Source organism: Schistocerca americana, chromosome 5, assembly GCF_021461395.2.
Source record: "Schistocerca americana isolate TAMUIC-IGC-003095 chromosome 5, iqSchAmer2.1, whole genome shotgun sequence".
NCBI classification, from domain to species: Eukaryota; Metazoa; Arthropoda; class Insecta; order Orthoptera; family Acrididae; genus Schistocerca; species Schistocerca americana.
In genome coordinates, this window is record NC_060123.1 from 388596190 (window position 1) to 388618343 (window position 22154).

At 44.1% G+C, this 22154-nt stretch overlaps 1 protein-coding gene across 7 annotated transcripts in view; it reads right to left on the bottom strand.

The window, feature by feature from the left end:
* The window catches only part of LOC124615425 (cap-specific mRNA (nucleoside-2'-O-)-methyltransferase 2), a 310465-nt gene that overhangs the window by 69893 nt on the left and 218418 nt on the right, over positions 1-22154 (bottom strand). For 6 of the 7 annotated variants that reach the window (XM_047143304.1, XM_047143300.1, XM_047143301.1 and 3 more), the window contains one exon: positions 20860-21174. The exons of the other annotated variant lie outside the window; for it this stretch is intronic. In XM_047143304.1, the coding sequence (XP_046999260.1) occupies positions 20860-21174 (315 nt within the window). The remainder of the gene's footprint in view (positions 1-20859; positions 21175-22154) is intronic. 7 annotated transcript variants of the gene reach the window in all.

Genomic DNA, 22154 nt, shown 5'->3' on the forward strand with positions numbered 1-22154 from the left:
TCACAAGTTTTTACCGTCTGTGGCTTCGGTGGCTCAGCCGTTGCATCGCCTGTTGCATAAAAACGTGCCATTTCACTGGTCCGCGTCATGTGAAGCGGCTTTCCGGAAGTTGAAGACTATGCTGAAACAGGCCCCGTGCCTGGCTACTTATCGACCTGGCCAACACCTTGTTCTTGCCACAGACGCCTCTCAATACAGGGTCGGTGCAGTCCTTGCGCAATGTTTTTCTGACGGTTCGGAACAACCCACTGCTTATGCCTCCAAAACACTTACGGATGCCCAACAAAAGTATTCTCAAATTGAGAAAGAAGCTTTGGCCATCATTTATACTCTTCATAAGTTCGATGTTTTTCTCTATGGCTCAAAATTTCATCTTGTTACGGATCACAAACCACTTGTTTCCTTGTTTCATCCATCAACGTCACTTCCCGACAAGGCTGCACACCGCCTCCAGCGTTGGGCTCTTTACTTGTTCCATTTCAATTATGAGATCCATTTCTGGCCAACGGCTCAACATCCGAATGCTGATGCTCTGTCTCGCCTTCCCATGGGTTCTGATCAGGCATTCGATAGGGACGAACTTTTGTGTTTCCACCTGGATGTTGCCGAGCAGCGGGTTGTGGATGGGTTCCCCATCACTGGGGACAGGCTGGCGGCTGCTACGGGTTCTGACCCTACCCTCTCCCGGGTTTTACGCTGTATTCAGAAGGGTTGGCCAGATCACCCGTCCGCTAAGACTTCTGATCCGTTGCGGAACTACTACACTTTGCGCTACCGCCTCATGGCTAGGGATGGTGTTATCCTCCTCTCCACTGACAACGCTTCGCCTCGTGTTGTGGTACCTGCGTCTTTGCGTGCTTCGGTCTTGCGCCTCCTTCACCAAGGGCACTGGGGTGTGTCTCGCACAAAATCTCTGGCGCGCCGTCATGTGTACTGGCCTGGCATCGACTCTGAAATAGCACACATGGTCGCTGCTGCGGCCCTTGTGGTCACAGGCTGCTGCCCCGAAGTCATCTTTGTCACCGTGGCCTTCGCCTTAGAAGCCCTGGGAGTGCATTCATGCTGACTTTGCGGGACCCTTTTTAGGTACTTATTGGCTCCTCATAATTAACGCCTACTCTAACTTTCCTTTCATTGTCCGTTGCATGTCGCCTACCACCGCAGCAACCACCAGTGCTCTCGCCTTCATTTTTTCTTTGGAAGGCCTCCCCTCTACTCTTGTTACTGATAATGGTCCGCAATTTGCCTCTCCCGAATTTGCGGATTTTTGTGCTCGTCACGGCGTTACGCATGTCACGGCCCCGCCGTTCCATCCACAATCCAACGGTGAGGCTGAACGACTGGTCTGCACATTTAAGGCTCCGATGCGGAAACTTCTGACTTCTTCTGCTGCTGCTGATGCGCTTCTCCAGTTTTTGGCGTCTTACCGTTTTACCCCGATGGGCGACCACAGCCCGGCTGAGCTCTTACATGGCCGACAGCCCCACACGCTACTTCATCTTCTGCGGCCTCCCACCTCACGGCCGCGGGTGCCTTCACTTGGCTGGTTCACCGCCGACGACCTCGTCTGGGTACGGGGATATGGCAGGCGGCCAAAATGGAGCCCGGGCCGCATCTTAAGACACCGTGGAAGACGCCTGTATGAAATCTAGATGGACACGGGTGTTGCAGTGCATCATTCGGACCAGCTTCGGCCTCGGGTGTCAGCAACGCCTGTTCCGAATGCCCCCACACCACCTTTGGCTCTACCTGACGCTCGGGATCTTGGCATCTTTCAATACTCACAACGCAGCCCTCTCACCGTCATCGCGATGCCAGCACCAGAACGGACGCCACCAGGAGACGTGCCCATGCAGGAACCGGAGGACCATCCTCTGTCAGAGCAAATCTACTCGCCTCCTCCTCCAACGGACGCCGACACATCGCCCATGTCTCCTGTCATATCAACTGGACTTGCCGCAACAGGCAGATTGGTGCATGGGGCCCCAGCAGATTCGGCCCCTACGTCTCCTGTCATCTGGACCCGTTATCATCGGGGACACTTCTGTCTGTAGGGGAAGCCTCCTCGTCGAGACTTTACGGCGAGTCAAACAACGGCTATGGACGTTAGCCATCTCCAGGACGCCTCCATCAAGACCAGTGCAACAATTTCAAAGGGGGGAAAAGTGTTGTGACTCGCCGATCATTCAAAGTGCCGCCGCGCAATTATGCGCGTCCTCTACGTGCGGCGCTGTCTGCCAGCCATGCAGCAGCTGCGCCACCTAAGCGGCCAGCCGAGCAGCGGCCCCTAGACTGGGACTCAGTGCTCATTTGAATGCTAACGTGTACACATGTCTTACTTGTCAACTTACTTTGTGACTTATATGTGTTGTTGTGTCGTTCCGAAATATATGTGTTAAACATGAAGTTCTAACAGTCACATTATTAGCCAGGATGGTGAATGAACAGATCTCTGTCCCATACAACTTGTGGAGTACACCTAATATGAAGAAGGGGCTGCAGTTCTTTTTAGGTTAGAGTAACTATTATCAAACATTTATGCCAAAATATTAAGACGTATCCACCTCCTCTGAAGAAGATTCACTGGGCATCGAATTGTGAAGAAGAGCCTTTGTGTGGTTGAAGGAATTATAGACTACTGACCTCATCCTTGCTTTTCCAGAATACAACAATTCAGATTGTCACGCAAAGCTAGCAACCAAGCCTTAGGGTGCATATTAAGTCAAGAAGTATTTGGAACAAAGCAGCTGTTAACCCATGCTTCTAGGCCATCAAACATGCCACAGAGAAACTATTACTACAGAAAAAAAGAGGTACTGAGCCTCATTTAAGGCATCACATATTTCAGTTGCTACTTGTATGGCAGACTTTTCAAACTAGTGACTGAACACACAGCATTAAAATGGCTATGAGCCTGAAGTATCTGACTAGTCATCTGACTTCATGGGCATTGTCTCAGTGGATTTGTGTTTGAAGTTGTACAATGTCCCAGGAAAACTCACAATAATGCTGAGAGCCTGAGCCGAAAAGTGTGTCCAATAGTGTGTGGTAGTATTTCTCAGATGAATGGCAAAAAGCACAGATGCTGACCCTGACTGTCAGAAATTCTCAAAGCCAATACAGTTCCTCACTGCCAATGTGTTACTATAAGCAAATCAGGCATGTGCAATGAATAGTCGTACCAGTGGGTTTATGCACCGAAGTTCTGAGATAAACTCATGATTCTTGGCAGAACTTCGAGGTTAGCAAGCTGTGGTATGGTTGAACACTGGACCTGAGAGTGAGATGTAGAGTACTACTTGCCAATCTGCAAATCTTGCATCCAAAGAGTATCCTTGCATAACCTACCAGAGACTAGTCAACCTTCCAAATGATTGACATGGGTATTCTGGACCCTTTGGGCAAACCCCAGTGGAAAATCATTGGCTTGACCATTATTGATAATTTTCTATCAATGATTGCTATCCTGGACCAGCATGCCATAACAGTGGCACAAGTCACAGTTAACATTTGGGCATTAAAATTCAGGGCCCCAAGAGTATCTAGACATTAATTTCATGTCGGAACTAATGAAGCAGTTGTGCTACCTCCTGTGAATGTGGAAGTTAAGAAAAACTTTATTACATCCACCAGCCAATAGAAGAACAGAGTGGGTGCATTGAAAAATAATTGAGATGCCACTTCATTATACCAACAGCCATCACAATGACTGAGATGCCTTGTTGCCAGTACTTGCATACAACTCCAAGATGCATGAAAGCATGTGGCTTTCGTCCTTTGAGATCATATAAGTGCAAAAAATACCTCTGCTTATGAGTTCATCAAACCACATCCTGGGGACGATATGTCTGCTGTCAATTTATTCGCAAAGAGGTTAAAAGCTGTGTGGTGCTAGGTTCAGAAGGCAATCACTAAAGGACTAGAACATAAGAAAGGGTTGCTGCAAATAAAAGTCACAATAACAAATTTTCAAGTACACTATTTGATCTAAAGTATATGGACATCTATTACTGGACATTAATATGGGGCATGTCCACCCTTCACCTTTATCACAGCTTGAACTCTGCTGGGAACACTTTCAATGAGGTATCTGAAAGTCCATGGAAGAATGGTAGTCCGAATGGTAGTCCATTCTTACTGAATAGCTGACTAGTGACAGACTTTCCACATTGGAAGCAGTTTTGTCACTGGTTTCTTCACAAGTCAACCACGATTCTGGGACTTGTTTCATCCAGCCTATTCATAGATGAGGCCCTCTTTATGCATAGTGGTTATCTTCAATTTCCACAACAGTTACCTATGGGATAATATGCAGAACCCCTGTGTTAAGGTGACAGCGAATCATCAGCATCGGTGCAGCTGGAATGTGTAGCCTAGAATAATTAGCAACCATATTTTGGGACCAGTTTTTCTTCCATGTCACCTAACAGGCATACTATCAGCGGTTATTGTGGGTGATTTTGCCTCTCCTGCTGGAAGAAGTGCCATTGATGATTCGAAGGGTTATGTGGCTGCTATACAATGATGCTCCACCCCACTTCGCCATTAATGTCTGCACAGGTCTCAATTGTGTCTTCCCTAGTTAATGGATTAGATGAGAGGGTCCAATCGCATGGCCTTCTCTTTCATGAGATCTCAACTTGTGTGATTTCTGGTAATGGGGCCATCTCAAAAGTATCATGTCTGCAGAGCCCATTCCAAATGTGGAGACACTGGAGCTGCACATTCAAGCTGCCTCAGACACTGTATGGATGCAGCCTGGGCAAAGTGAATGTGTGAGACAGAGCATGCTATGGCGCATACATGCATGCGCTGAGGCACAGGGAAACCAGTTTCAACAAACACTGGAACTGTGGCTGCATGGTACAGGGCATATTAGATCACAGTCTCTGTAACAATGTATGATTGAATAAATGGTCTCTAGCATGGAAACCATGCATTTCCAGACATAAGTTCATTAGAACTTTTTGTTCCATATCCTCTCACTGATCAGTCCCTAGAGTTTGTATACAGTGGAAAAAAACACCTTGTAAATCAATGTAAATATTCCATGTAAATAACTGCAATAGATATAAGATGTTTGGACAATAATAAAATCTGGCACCTAAGTATATAAATGTAACAACTAACCTAGTCTCTGTTCACAGCACATGTAAACAGGATGCAGAGGATGGAGAGTTATGACCTGGCATGACACACTTTCAGTGCCCGTTATGAGTGTTTCTTCACAGCTAATGACGTCACTAGAGCACTGGCCATTATCCGTATTATGATGGCCTTGAAACAACCCAACATGCAGGGCATCAAGCCAGCATTGTATAAACCTCACTATGTGATGCTGCTGTCGGCAGCAGCCAAACAGCCACAGAGGTACTTTTTATATGAGCCCAATCAGGCACCACAGCATCATGCTGGCAAGCACTGTAACTAGACAGCCATTGTGCAGTCCACAGAAGCACTGACTGAGCCAGTGACTCTTGTAATTGGGCAGCCATTGTGTGGCCAAATCCTCAATTGATTTAGCATCAACTGGGCAGCCTCAGTTCATTTCCAACCACCATAATAGGTTGAGTACTACTCAACTGTTAGCATCTTGCTGTTGGCTTCCTGTCCTCCATGACAGCTGTTCAGGGCCAGAGCACGTGTGTGAGATGCATCCACACCGTCTTGATAACAGAACACCAACTCCATACCATTAAAGCAGCAGTCATTCAAAAACCAGTCTGTATTCTCATAATGCTATTATCTTTCAGTTCCATTCTCCTCATTTTTTGACCTCCTCTCTAACACCTACACAAATAAATAAGTTTTTCTACCATTGTCTCAAATTTTTCATTTCTTTAGCCACATCCATAACTGAATTGTTTCTTTATTATTTTTCTGCTTATGAAATGTTCCATTACAACAGTGAACCATCAACATCTAGGTTTGGAAAATCAATTTTTTACATTTCAATACATCTCCTTAGATACTCTAATCACACACACACACACACACACACACACACACACACACAATTTATCAACTTGATTTAAACCTTAGAAAAAAAAGCCTCTCATTCCTGTAAGTTGTTCTTTTCCCATTTTCCAAATTTATTCAGAAGATCCTGTCAGCAGCATCTCAGTAGCGATACCATTAGAGTCTTGATGACAATGACATCTTCCATGAGTTTATATCATTGTTTTGGGTGTGTAATCAGCATTGTGATACACACGTCTGCAATCCCAAATTTTTAAACAGCCCGCCAGGTACCACAAACACTGAAGGAGGGAATTAAAGGGGAGTTTAAAGCTTTATGGATGATCAGACCCATCACTTCTAGCATTTGGGAGAGAGTAACATTAATAATCAATCACACATATGGGTATCTGTGAAGATATAAAATCTATTCTCAACACATGATATATCATTGATCAATATCCTATTCAAAGGCCAAAAGTTGCTTGCAAAATTGAATGGACTTGGCCTTCTCCACAACTGACTTTGCAGCTTGGAGTTAACTGCCCAATGAATTACGCTGGTGTCCAAAATTAAAGCAGCAAACTGCTATTTCTGCAGCCCATGTCTCAATCACAATACAATCATACAAACTGTCAATGGATGTCATTATGATCGTGTTCTGCATGGAAGACAGCATTCCAATCAACGGACAACCATGCCAGCAATGGGTCAGGGCACCTATCAAGCAGGATTGTGTTTGCAGGGTATCCCTCATCCACAACTGCTGTGTAGTACATAGTCACAGATGATGCAGTATGACACAGAGAAGATGCCTACCAACACTCTGCCATGGAGAGCCATAGCAAGAATGGAAGCAGGAGAGTCACAAAGTGATGTGGCCAGATGGCTTAATGTGAATTGTTATGTTGTTTCTTGGGTGAGGTGGCAGTTTATAGAAACCGAAACTGTATCTCAGAGACCAGGACAGGGCCGACCACATCTTACATCAGAAAGAGTGGACTGTTATTTGGATGTAAGGACATGACACTACTGCCTTACTACTGCAATGTAACTGGCATCTGACCAGTGGCATCCACAGGATGTGTTATATTGGGGCAAACAGTGTACAGAAGGCTTCAGCGGAGTGGCGTTTATTGTTGGAGACCTGCTGTCTGTTTACCTCTGGCACATCTTCAGAGAAGGGAATGTCTAGAGTGGAGCTGTCAACATGCCACCTGGATGGTTGAACGGTGCGCCAACGCTCTTCTCACAGATGTGTCTCGATTTGGTCTGGAGAGTGATTCTTGACAGATTCATATCTGGAGGGCATGAGGAACACGATTTTGAGACCAAAACATTGCGGAAAGAGACTGATATTGAGGAGGATCTCTAATGGTGTGGGCAGGGATTGTGTAGACAACTTGAACACCTCTTTATGAAACTGTACAGGTGAATCAGTAAGATTTAACTGCTGTTAGGTACTGTGAGATCTTGGGACCTCATGCACAGTTGTTGCGAGGTGATGTGGGCCAAAACATCGTATTGATGGATGATAATGCTCGACTTCATAGAGCATGGGTGGTCGATGCTTTCCTGGAAATGGAAGATATTGTAGCACGACATGGCCTGTTCACTCTCCTGATATGAATTCCCATAGACCATGTCTGGGATGCTGTAGGGAGATGGGTTGCATCATGTCAGCACCCACCAACCACTCTGCAAGACTTGAGAGCAGCTCTGCAGAAAGAATGGGCTTTATTGCCTCAACGTGAGATTGATGACATCATTCACAACACGTCCCATCATTGTCATGCCTGTATTGGTGCCAGATGTGGTCACACCCCATACTGAGCACATTAACCAGTTGTCAGAATGTGTGTGCAAATCTATCAAGTTGGAAAACAATAAAGAACATCTTTGTCTACTGTTACGTGTGTTGCAGTTGATTAGGTTCCGTATTCTTTATACTGTTTCTATTTTACATCACCTGTTTATAATGTTTTGTGGCAAAATGAATGCAACCTTGCAAAATTTTCGTTTGCTGCTTCAATTTTGGAAACCAGTGTATATTATAAACATTATTTTTGGTTTGTGAGAAGTTCATGCAATAAGAACACCTACAAAATTTACATTCATTATTCCAGCATTTTCAAGATACAAATCTAAAGCATAATCTGCAGAAATGCACATTTTTTAAAGAAGTCATAGAGTACTTACCTTGCATTCTTAACTAAATGAACATAACAGCCACTCAGTAGCATTCAACTGTAATCAGCAATTTGCTGCACACAAAAAAATTGACGGAGTTTCAGTTGTTACTGGGCGAAGTTATTTCATTCCATACAGAGCTAAAATAATGTTTCCCCTTAAATAACCCCTCACACAAAAACATGCAACTGGTCTTCCAAGAGAAAGAAAGCTTTTCAGATCTACAAACAGAAATCCCATATCTCATTCGGAGATTAACTATGAAAATGGCAGCAATAGCGGTGTCATAATGGCCACATATAAAGCTTTTTAAGAAGCCCGTTGTCCATAAATGGGCTACAGAACATGATCAAGAAATTTAAAGAAACAAGTGAATTAGCTGGGGCAGCAGGACAGGGAGGCAGCCCATTCCCATGGCAGTTGATAAAGTTGCTGTAGCTACAGCTGATCATGCAGCAGATGACTCAAATTCTGCAACCAGTGCTTGAGCTGTGTCACAGGAGTTCTCTCCCTCCTAGTCAATAGTTCTAGATGTTTTATCATGCATTTTACACTGGTATTCCTATGAGATTCAAAATTTGCAACAAATGAAGCCCCAAGATTGGCTACAACACCATGACTTTGCCCGCTGCTTTTTGGCACATATGGAAACGGATGACATGTGACCAAGGCATATTCTCTGGACAGAAGAAGCACATTTTACTCTGCACAGTGCCATGAATGCATAGAATTGTTGCATATGTGATTCTACTTCACTACCTGTTGTGCAGGAACATCCACTGCACTCAGCCTATATGACTGTATAGTGTGGTTTCATAAGCTCCTTCATTCTCAGTCTGTTTTTCTCGAAGTAGATAACACCTCCTGTGCCTATTTGGTGCACAGTGAAATTTGCATGTTACAAGGACCTCCCTGTGCAACATGCGATTCCAGTTTTGGAGGAACCCAACTGTGTCTACATCACCATTGTCATGCAAGATGGGGCGAAGCTACGTGTCGCTTGACAGGTGAAAGATTTGCTTCGAGAAACCTTCAGTAATGATCGCAACATCAATGGCCTTCCAGAACCTCCAGGCCTAAATCCATGTAACTTCTGGTTGTGGGGAAATTTGAAAGATTGTGTCTATCAGGACTGTATCTAAACTCTTCCTGATCTGAAGAATAGCATACTATGACATATCACTCTTATTATGGCAGATATACTGCAAGCAACTGTAGACAATGCCGTGTTGCAGATGCAGCAGGTTGCTGAGTCAGAGAGACCATACTGAACACATGGTCTAGCTCATAACCATACCCTAATAAAAATGCCAGATTGACCATTATTATATGTTTGATATTCCTTCCCTTTTCCTGCACCCACACCACATTCTGACACTGACAGCATCATATTTTCACCTGTTGACAGAAAGTGGAACTTCTTTTTTTTCCAGTCTGTTCCATGAGCGCACTGAGTAATGAACATACCTAAGCTGTTTCACTGTCCTGTGATATATGCAGCCCACACGGCAACACTTGGAAGATCAACAGTTGAATTATAAACGCCTAGTACCCACCAGAAAAGTGCCACCTGCTTTCTACAAGTTGAATGACAACAACTGGCACATATTCCACAATGACTTTTTCTTGTACGGGGACATTTTGCCATACTACTATATTCATCTGCTATGTTCTGAAATGGACTCCCATTTACTGTTGTTGACAGTATTGTCTTATTTTTCACAGGCCCCCTAATAAGACTAGTGAAGTAGTTGCAAACAGAGGCAGCAGTCTGATTTCCTGTGTAACTGATGCAACAACACACCTCCTGTTGGAAGCTGAAACCCGAACGTTCATAGCAGTGCATACATGGCATGTCAAGCCCTAGCTGGGAAATATTTTGAAATATAGTGGTTTGTCCAGCAGACAATAATTGCTTCAGCCAGACTTTTTAACATTAACTGCAATAACATATTGATGGGAGTCTTTGCAAGACAGTAATTAAGACAGGTGTTGCTTGTTGTTTAGAAGGAGGGAGGGAGGGAGGGAGGGAGGGGGGAGAGGGGGGGGGAGAGACAGAGAGAGAGAGAGAGAGAGAGAGAGAGAGAGAGAGAGAGAGAGAGAGAGAGAGATAGCGTGACAGCACTAGGCTTAGTGACTTTGACTAGAGTACTGCCTCAGATTGTATTTACTTGCCATTGCCTTGCTGTTTGTCTCGTCTGCTGTTTGTTTGTTGCCAAGCCTGATTGTCAGAACGACTATTCGGGTATAGCTGAATGCAGCAGTAGGTATTTTAGGCTCTGACATTATGTAACAAATAGATTGTATGGAAAGGGTATCATACACAAATCTGTAACTGTGCCAATGTTTTATTATAGCTATGTAAATCATTTTAAATGGGAAGAATGTCTTCTGTAAAAATACACTGAAGTACCAAAGAAACTGGTATAGGCATGCATATTCAAATACAGAGATATGTAAACAGACAGAATACAGTGCTGTGGTTGTCAATGCCTGTATAAGACAATAAGTGTCTGGCACAATTGTTAGATTGGTTACTGCTGCTACAATGGCAGTTTATCAAGATTTAAGTGAGTTTGAACGTGGTGTTATAGTTGGTGCACAAGTGATGGGACACAGCATCTCCGAGGTAGCGATGAAGTGGGGATTTTCCCGTAAGACCATTTCACGAATGTACCAGCAATATTAGGAATAAAGAAAAACATCAAATCTCTGACATCACTGCGGCCAGAAAAAGATACTGCAAGAATGGGACCAACGATGACTGAAGAGAATCATTCAATGTGACAGAAGTGCAACCCTTCTGCAGATTGCTACAGATTTCAATGCTAGGCCATCAACAAGTATTGGCGTGTGAACCATTCAATGAAACATCACTGATATGGGCTTTCTGAGCCAAAGGCCCACTCATGTACCCTTGACGACTGGCCCACTCATGTACCCTTGACAACTGCGTAACACAGAGCTTTATGCCTCACCTGGGCCCTTCGACACTGACATTGGACTGTTGATGACTGGAAACCTGTTGCCTGGTCGGACAAATCTCATTTAAAATTGTATTGAGTGAATGGTTATGTAAAGGTATGGAGATAATCTCATGATTCCATGGACCCTGCATGTCAGCAGGAGATTATTCAAGCTGGTGGAGGTTCCGTAATGGTGTGGAACATGTGCAGTAGGAGTGATATGGGATTCCTGATATGTCTAGATAAGACTCTGACAGGTGACACGCATCCTGTCTGATCACCTGCATCCATTAATGTCCATTGTGCATTCCGAAGGACTTGGGCAATTCCAGCAGGGCAATGTGACACCCCCATACACCAGAATTGGTACAGAGTGCTTCAGGAACACTCATCTGAGTTTAAACAATTCCCCTGGCCACCAAACTCCTCAGACATGAACATTATTGAGCATATCTGGGATGCCTTGGAATGTGCTGTTGAGAAGAGATCTGCACCCTCCCATACTCTTACAGATTTATGGACAGCCCTGCAGGATTGATGGTGTCATTTCTCTCCAGCACTACTTCAGACATTAGTCAAGTCCTTGCTATGTCGTGTTGTGGCAATTCTGCATGCTCGCAGGGGCCTACACAATATAAGGTAGAGGTAGCAGTTTCTTTGGCTCTTTAGTGTAGATCCATACAGTGAACAATAATTCTCCAAATGACCCCTCTGAAACTATCAATAACTTCTGATTATTTCAACTTATCAAGATCCTGTATTCTTAATTTCCAACTTTTTATAATTTCTGCAATTTTAATTTGCAGCTCACAATCACAGTGTCCACAGCTCTCAATCAGTGTCTAAATCTGCCCTCGGCAATGTTTTGCAGCTTCAAATCTGTCTTAACATTATATAATCTATTTGTAACATTACAATATTTCCAGGTCTCTTCCACATACAGAACTTCCTTTAATAGCTTTTAAAAAGAGTGTTTGCAATGATTAAATTGTGCCCTGTGCGAAATTCTACCATGTGGGTTTCCCTTTCATTTCTTTCTCCCTATCTATGTTCTCTTACTATTTTTGCTTCTCTTCCTTTTCCTACTATTGAATTCCAGTCCACCAACTACACACAAATTTTCATCTCCCTTAATGAAACAATTAGATTTCTTTTACCTTAAAATATTTCCCTTTAGTCTCTTCATTACTAGGGACATAAACTTGTACTATTGTGGTGGGTGTTGGCTTTGTTTCTGTGTTGGCTACAATAATGTGTGATCACTCTGCTGTTCTTAGCAGTTCGCCCACATTCCTATTTTCTTATTCATTATTAGATCTACTCCAGCAATATTTGATTGTCTGTAGATAATCCTGTGCTCACCAGATCTGAAATCTTGTTCTTACTGCCACCACACAGCACTAAATCCTACTATATATCTAACTTCAATCTATCATTTATACTTCTAAATTCATTAACATATCTGTCCAAATAACAGATTGTTATTCAATGCTCTGACGTGTAGAATGCTAAATTTGTTTCTGTGGTGACAATATCCTCCTCAGCAGTTCTCACCTGGACATCTGAATGGGAAGCCATCTTCTGTCAGGAATATTCTACCTAAGCAGGTGCCATAATCACTAACCATACAGTAGCGCTGTATGTTCCTGCAAAATATAGTGGCTGTAGTTACCCATGATTTCAGCTGTTTGTAGTACCAACACAAAATGGACACATTGGCTAGTGTTACTAAACTGGATCAGCCAATCATTCAGACTGCTGCCCCTGCAACTACTGAAAAGAATGCTGCCCTTCTTCAGGAAGTACATAATTGTTTACCCTGTGATGTAATGCCCTACAGGAGGCCTGTGACCCTCACATAAACAACTGAACACACCTTTATCATCACTTTACATAGCTTATAACAGGAGTCTACTTGTTAAAACTTTTTCTTTGTGTGTATTGGGCATGGCATGTCATCAGAACATCAGGGAATAACCTAGTACCAAGTATCATATCAAGTGGTATCTATGGTAACTTTGGAACAACAGCCACTTCATCATGCTGAATGAGGCCCCAAGGCATACATATTGTGTGCACAAGATGATCCTTCCTATACCTTGCTATTATTTCCCTAACTAACTCTGTCTGAAATCCCTCAGAAGGACCAACAGTACATCTACATCTACATCTATACTCCGCGAGCCACCTTACGGTGTGTGGCGGAGGGTACTTATTGTACCACTATCTGATCCCCCCTTCCCTGTTCCATTCACGAATTGTGCGTGGAAAGAACGACTGCTTGTAAGTCTCCGTATTTGCTCTAATTTCTCGGATCTTTTCGTTGTGATCATTACGCGAGATATATGTGGGCGGTAGTAATATGTTGCCCATCTCTTCCCGGAATGTGCTCTCTCGTAATTTCGATAATAAACCTCTCCGTATTGCGTAACGCCTTTCTTGAAGTGTCCGCCACCGGAGCTTGTTCAGCATCTCCGTAACGCTCTCGCGCTGACTAAATGTCCCCATGACGAATCGCGCTGCTTTTCGCTGGATCATGTCTATCTCTTCTATTAATCCAACCTGGTAAGGGTCCCATACTGATGAGCAATACTCAAGAATCGGACGAACAAGCGTTTTGTAAGCTACTTCTTTCGTCGATGAGTCACATTTTCTTAGAATTCTTCCTATGAATCTCAACCTGGCGCCTGCTTTTCCCACTATTTGTTTTATGTGATCATTCCACTTCAGATCGCTACGGATAGTAACTCCTAAGTATTTTACGGTCGTTACCGCTTCCAATGATTTACCACCTATGGCATAATCGTACTGGAATGGATTTCTGCCCCTATGTATGCGCATTATATTACATTTATCTACGTTTAGGGAAAGCTGCCAGCTGTCGCACCATGCATTAATCCTCTGTAGGTCCTCCTGGAGTACGTACGAGTCTTCTGATGTTGCTACTTTCTTGTAGACAACCGTGTCATCTGCAAATAGCCTCACGGAGCTACCGATGTTGTCAACTAAGTCATTTATGTATATTGTAAACAATAAAGGTCCTATCACGCTTCCCTGCGGTACTCCCGAAATTACCTCTACATCTGCAGATTTTGAACCGTTAAGAATGACATGTTGTGTTCTTTCTTCTAGGAAATCCTGAATCCAATCACAAACCTGGTCCGATATTCCGTAAGCTCGTATTTTTTTCACTAAACGTAAGTGCGGAACCGTATCAAATGCCTTCCTGAAGTCCAGGAATACGGCATCAATCTGCTCGCCAGTGTCTACGGCACTGTGAATTTCTTGGGCAAATAGGGCGAGCTGAGTTTCACATGATCTCTGTTTGCGGAATCCATGTTGGTTATGATGAAGGAGATTTGTATTATCTAAGAACGTCATAATACGAGAACACAAAACATGTTCCATTATTCTACAACAGATTGACGTAAGCGAAATAGGCCTATAATTATTCGCATCTGATTTATGACCCTTCTTGAAAATGGGAACGACCTGCGCTTTCTTCCAGTCGCTAGGTACTTTACGTTCTTCCAGCGATCTACGATAAATTGCTGATAGAAAGGGGGCAAGTTCTTTAGCATAATCACTGTAGAATCTTAAGGGTATCTCGTCTGGTCCGGATGCTTTTCCGCTACTAAGTGATAGCAGTTGTTTTTCAATTCCGATATCGTTTATTTCAATATTTTCCATTTTGGCGTCCGTGCGACGGCTGAAGTCAGGGACCGTGTTACGATTTTCCGCAGTGAAACTGTTTCGGAACACTGAATTCAGTATTTCTGCCTTTCTTCGGTCGTCCTCTGTTTCGGTTCCATCGTGGTCAACGAGTGACTGAATAGGGGATTTAGATCCGCTTACCGATTTTACGTATGACCAAAACTTTTTAGGGTTCTTGTTTAGATTGTTTGCCAATGTTTTATGTTCGAATTCGTTGAATGCTTCTCTCATTGCTCTCTTTACGCTCTTTTTCGCTTCGTTCAGCTTTTCCTTATCAGCTATGATTCGACTACTCCTAAACCTATGATGAAGCTTTCTTTGTTTCCGTAGTACCTTTCGTACATGATTGTTATACCACGGTGGATCTTTCCCCTCGCTTTGGACCCTAGTCGGTACGAACTTATCTAAGGCGTACTGGACGATGTTTCTGAATTTTTTCCATTTTTGTTCCACATCCTCTTCCTCAGAAATGAACGTTTGATGGTGGTCACTCAGATATTCTGCGATTTGTGCCCTATCACTCTTGTTAAGCAAATATATTTTCCTTCCTTTCTTGGCATTTCTTATTACACTTGTAGTCATTGATGCAACCACTGACTTATGATCACTGATACCCTCTTCTACATTCACGGAGTCGAAAAGTTCCGGTCTATTTGTTGCTATGAGGTCTAAAACGTTAGCTTCACGAGTTGGTTCTCTAACTATCTGCTCGAAGTAATTCTCGGACAAAGCAGTCAGGATAATGTCACAAGAGTCTCTGTCCCTGGCTCCAGTTCTGATTGTGTGACTATCCCATTCTATACCTGGTAGATTGAAGTCTCCCCCTATTACAATAGTATGATCACGAAACTTCTTCACGACGTTCTGCAGGTTCTCTCTGAGGCGCTCAACTACTACGGTTGCTGATGCAGGTGGTCTATAGAAGCATCCGACTATCATATCTGACCCACCTTTGATACTTAACTTAACCCAGATTATTTCACATTCGCATTCGCTAATAACTTCACTGGATATTATTGAATTCTTTACTGCTATAAATACTCCTCCACCATTGGCGTTTATCCTATCCTTGCGGTATATATTCCATTCTGTGTCTAGGATTTCGTTACTGTTCACTTCCGGTTTTAACCAACTTTCCGTTCCTAATACTATATGCGCACTATTTCCTTCAATAAGAGATACTAATTCAGGAACCTTGCCCTGGATACTCCTGCAGTTTACCAATATTACGTTAACTTTTCCTGTTTTTGGTCTCTGAGGACGGACATTCTTTATCAACGATGATAATGTCCTCTCTGGTAAGCCGTCAGGTATTTTATCGTTTCGCCCAAGGGGGGGTCCCTCTAACCTAAAAAACCCCCGTGTGCACGCCACACGTACTCTGCTACCCTAGTAGCTGCTTCCGGTGTGTAGTGCACGCCTGACCTGTCTAGGGGGGCCCTACAGTTCTCCACCCAATAACGGAGGTCGATGAATTTGCAACCATTATAGTCGCAGAGTCGTCTGAGCCTCTGGTTTAGACCCTCCACACGGCTCCAAACCAGAGGACCGCGATCGACTCTGGGCACTATGCTGCAGATATTAAGCTCAGCTTGCACTCCGCGTGCGATGCTGGTTGTCTTCACCAAATCAGCCAGCCGCCGGAAGGAACCAAGGATGGCCTCAGAACCCAAGCGGCAGGCGTCATTCGTTCCGACATGTGCTACTATCTGCAGCCGGTCACACCCAGTGCGTTCAATAGCTGCCGGAAGGGCCTCCTCCACATTACGGACGAGACCCCCCGGCAAGCACACCGAGTGCACACTGGCATTCTTCCCCGACCTACCCGCTATTTTCCTGAGGGGCTCCATAACCCGCCTAACGTTGGAGCTCCCTATAACTAATAGGCCCGCCCTCTGTGACTGTCGGGACCTTGCCGGAGAATCGGCCACTGGCCCAACAGGCGAGGCACCCTGTGGTGGCTCGGAAACGATGTCATCACCACTAGGAAGCACCCCGTACCTGTTGGAAAGGGGTAAGGCAGCTGCCACGCGGCCAGATCCCACCTTCGCCTTTCGGCCAGGCACGCGCGAGCCCACCACTGTCCGCCATTCACCCTGGAGTGATGGCTGACCGGTAAGATGCTCACTGCCGGAAGACGCAGCGACATCAGGGGTTCCATGTGATTCCAAGGCCACCGAAGTAGGCATAGGTCTCACCACAGTTGCCCCAACGCCACTACGAGCCGACGCCTGCGCCTCGAGCTCGATGAGCCTAACAGACAAAGCCTCCAACTGCCCCCGAAGAGTGGCCAATTCTCCTTGCGTCCGCTCACAACAACCACAGCCCCTACACATGACTATGTTTACCCTACTCTATACGGTGACAAATTCCCAAGATAATCTTCTGATGAGCTACTCTGATAATCAAGAAACACTCACTGAAATACGAGACGCGAAAATTACGCTAGGTTTTCCCAGAAAAACTATTTAAAAGCTAAGCGCAGCAAATAAGTACAAAAACGCTTTATACAAACAGTACTCGCTGCTGCTGGTGCTGTCGCTCTGGCTGTCACAAGACAATTGCCATGTCATAGCCAGTCAATAGGCATCATGGGATGCAGACATGGAGAGGCATGTGCTAGGCACACTGCTCTCATGCCCATTGTCAGTTTTTGTGATTGGAGCTGCCACTTCTGTACCAAACAGCTTTTCAATTGGCCTCACAAAGGCTGAGTGCATCCCGCTTGTCAACAGCGCTCAACAGACCCACACAGTGATCCATCCAACTGATAGCCAAGCCCGACAGTGCTTAACTTCAGTGAACTGAGGGGAACCTGAGTTACCACTGCAGCAGGGCCATTGGCATCATTTCCCTTAGGGGCACCATTATTCATCATATATTTGAACCACTGCCCATTAACAAGAACATTCATTCACAGAGGGCTGCATAAAGGTGGTGCAATGTTTTTTTTCTTTTTTCTGAAAAGTAAATAAGTAGGACCCAACTTTACATTAAGCCCAATTATTTTCTTTTTATTTCAAGATCTTTAATGCTATTAGGATGACAGGTCCTGTTCAAGAACTGAAATGCCCAGGAAAGAGGTAAGTGTTATTACAAGAGAAAAACCCTAGGATAAAATTTACTTATTTCCTGAAATAGTCTAAACTTTGTGTCCCATACTTTTGTTTTGTCAAGGTTATATTCACTAACAAACTCTTGTAGCTTATTAAAAAATAGCAGAAGTGAACCACAAATGCAGAAAATACACTCCTGGAAATGGAAAAAAGAACACATTGACACCGGTGTGTCAGACCCACCATACTTGCTCCGGACACTGCGAGAGGGCTGTACAAGCAATGATCACACGCACGGCACAGCGGACACACCAGGAACCGCGGTGTTGGCCGTCGAATGGCGCTAGCTGCGCAGCATTTGTGCACCGCCGCCGTCAGTGTCAGCCAGTTTGCCGTGGCATACGGAGCTCCATCGCAGTCTTTAATACTGGTAGCATGCCGCGACAGCGTGGACCTGAACCGTATGTGCAGTTGATGGACTTTGAGCGAGGGCGTATAGTGGGCATGCGGGAGGCCGGGTGGACGTACCGCCGAATTGCTCAACAAGTGGGGCGTGAGGTCTCCACAGTACATCGATGTTGTCGCCAGTGGTCGGCGGAAGGTGCACGTGCCCGTCGACCTGGGACCGGATCGCAGCGACGCACGGATGCACGCCAAGACCGTAGGATCCTACGCAGTGCCGTAGGGGACCGCACCGCCACTTCCCAGCAAATTAGGGACACTGTTGCTCCTGGGGTATCGGCGAGGACCATTCGCAACCATCTCCATGAAGCTGGGCTACGGTCCCGCACATCGTTAGGCCGTCTTCCGGTCACGCCCCAACATCGTGCAGCCCGCCTCCAGTGGTGTCGCGACAGGCGTGAATGGAGGGACGAATGGAGACGTGTCGTCTTCAGCGATGAGAGTCGCTTCTGCCTTGGTGCCAATGATGGTCGTATGCGTGTTTGGCGCCGTGCAGGTGAGCGCCACAATCAGGACTGCATATGACCGAGGCACACAGGGCCAACACCTGGCATCATGGTGTGGGGAGCGATCTCCTACACTGGCCGTACACCACTGGTGATCGTAGAGGGGACACTGAATAGTGCACGGTACATCCAAACCGTCATCGAACCCATCGTTCTACCATTCCTAGACCGGCAAGGGAACTTGCTGTTCCAACAGGACAATGCACGTCCGCATGTACCCCGTGCCACCCAACGTGCTCTAGAAGGTGTAAGTCAACTACCCTGGCCAGCAAGATCTCCGGATCTGTCCCCCATTGAGCATGTTTGGGACTGGATGAAGCGTCGTCTCACGCGGTCTGCACGTCCGGCACGAACGCTGGTCCAACTGAGGCGCCAGGTGGAAATGGCATGGCAAGCCGTTCCACAGGACTACATCCAGCATCTCTACGATCGTCTCCATGGGAGAATAGCAGCCTGCATTGCTGCGAAAGGTGGATATACACTGTACTAGTGCCGACATTGTGCATGCTCTGTTGCCTGTGTCTATGTGCCTGTGGTTCTGTCAGTGTGATCATGTGATGTATCTGACCCCAGGAATGTGTCAATAAAGTTTCCCCTTCCTGGGACAATGAACTCACGGTGTTCTTATTTCAATTTCCAGGAGTGTATATACCGCATTTGAAACAGGACACCTACTAGAACTGATGTGACAGTTATTCATAGAACACAATCTTACACAGCTACACTGTACTTCATATGAGGCCTGTTTACATCATGATTATAGACTATCGAACCCTTCCACAGAACAAATTGGTCAACATACAAAAAAAGAAAAGATGGAAGTGTTACAATAATTACATGAGGTAGCTACACTGAAATTAAGCAGAAAATGATTTTTCAAACAAGACATCGCTGCCAAAGTTTACATAACAAAAATGTAATGTTCATAACCATCTATTTGTTACAAAAAATTTTATGGATGACGATCATAAGCTTCTAAAAATTCACAAAAATAAAACTCCAATTAGAGGGATAATGACTGTCCAAATGAAGATGACTGTCTAAATGCAGGTACTACTGACAAATTTTGTACAAAGCACAAATGTAGACAGCAACTGAGGTTATAGTACAGATATTGCACAGCACTCACAGACATTGGAAAACACACAATGTATCACAATACTCAATAGTTTCAATCCAGTCAATGAAAGATAATGAGGAAAAGACACAAACAGCACATTCAGTTTGTATGTAAAACATAGAAACTAGAATCCTGATGCAAATTGATCTGACACATTGCCTCGTTTATACGCACATTATTCTATCCACCACCACCGCCCTCGAAACTGAATAACAGGAAACTATGATAAGACAACTAGAGGAACTAAATGATTCCAACCATTGATGGGGCCTCAAAATCCTTCATGAACTCCCACTGAACCAGTTTAAGTCCACGAATCCAGTAAGTCCTAGAGTCAAATATGGTAGGGTACGAGAAAGAATTTCAACAGTGATGAAGCACTGCACCCAACACAAATCAATTTATCAATAAGATTTCACAGATTTCTCAGCTAAACTAAAGGGTTTTGAGAACTAGGCAGAACTGATGAAAAGGGCAGGTCGTTCCACATGCAAGGACTCAAACTATGAAAATGGACTTTACAATTCTCTCACTTGGTAGAGATCATGAACTGACTGTGGAATATTTAATGAAAGAATGTCCACAACTGAAATGTTCTAGAATGTCTCATGACTTTATGGATGCTACACCTTTGCCACATAGCTAGAAATATTTTCTGGATGCAGGGATCCCACTGCGGCTTATTGTTATGCTACATGCATAATGGCCCCACACACTCTCTCTCTCTCTCTCTCTCTCTCTCTCTCTCTCACTCCACCCCCTCCCCCCCCCTTTCCCCCTCTAGGAGCTGTAATTGATATTGTAATAAATACCGAACATCCAGCAGAATTATCAAAAACAACACAATTACTTATTTGGTTTTTGAAGTAATATTTAACAAAACTCACCATATCAAAAATACGACTGAGAAGGTAAACTACTCCTACATTCAGCTGAGTTAGCATAGGATAGCCTTGAAGAAGCAATGTATCTCCACGCCACAGCTCTTCTACAGTGTCTGCAATTTCATATAATGCATCTATGTTGGCCTCTGTGTTTTCTCCTCTTGCCATTGCTATCCACAGTCTTTGTCCAAAATTTATTATTTTATTATATTTTTTGGGTAATTCACGATATTTACTAAGAAGTTCACTTTTGACCTGTCCTCCATTCTTTTTTTCTTCCATGGAGTAGCTGAACTTTTCAAAAGCAATATTCAATGCCTGTAAACACAACAAAACAAAATTTAATGCTAAGACGTGTCAGGTATCAGCATAATTACTAAAGCAGACATTTAATTGTCAAACTGCCATATTAACATCATCAAAACACTAACATATATTCTTTAATATGCTATCGCTGGGGTCATGAACAATAGAAGTTGTTTATAGGCTTGTTCAGTGCATCTACATCACGCATCCTCCAACAGCCAATGAGCATTCAGAAGCGTTCTGAGCACTTCACTGTGAATGCCATAGCTAATGCAAGCATTATGTTATAGCAAGTTACTGAATTTCTATTCCATTTGTTGCGAGTTGTCATCAGTGATGGAGGTGCTACTTGACACGTTCTGCATAAGCAAACTTGAGATATAATTTGCAGGTTGTAAGATTTCTTTAAGCAGAAAGCACTGTGCACGTACCGTAACTATCACTTGGAATCATCAACAACACAATCCCTGTTCGTGCCTTGACATGCACAAACCGCAATCATTTGTGGAATGTTAACAGTAATATGTGTTCTTTAGCATGGGTGACAACAAATGCCTGCAATAGCATAAAATTTATTGTTATTCATACACACAAAAAGCAAAATCAAGTGAGACAGAGAGAACAGAAGGTATGCCACTTGGATGGTCTAAAGTGCGAGGAACTGCTCACAAGAAGCAGATTTACATCTTAAACTTGCACAAATTTTCAACTGTCTCTTCAGATATATAATTATTTACTGACCTCACATTTCCTATTTGAAGACAATGCATTCCAATTTAGCAACACACACTGAAAAATCATACTTCATGTACAAATCACAATGAAGGTAACAATAATATCAACAAGCAGAGATTGGCATTCAACACTTCAGAAACAAAGACACTTTTCCTTGGGTGTTAAGGGAAAGATGTATCAAGATTCTGAAAAATATTGTCCTACTTAAAGACACACAAATGTCAAAATTTAAATTATTTCAATGGAACACAACAAAG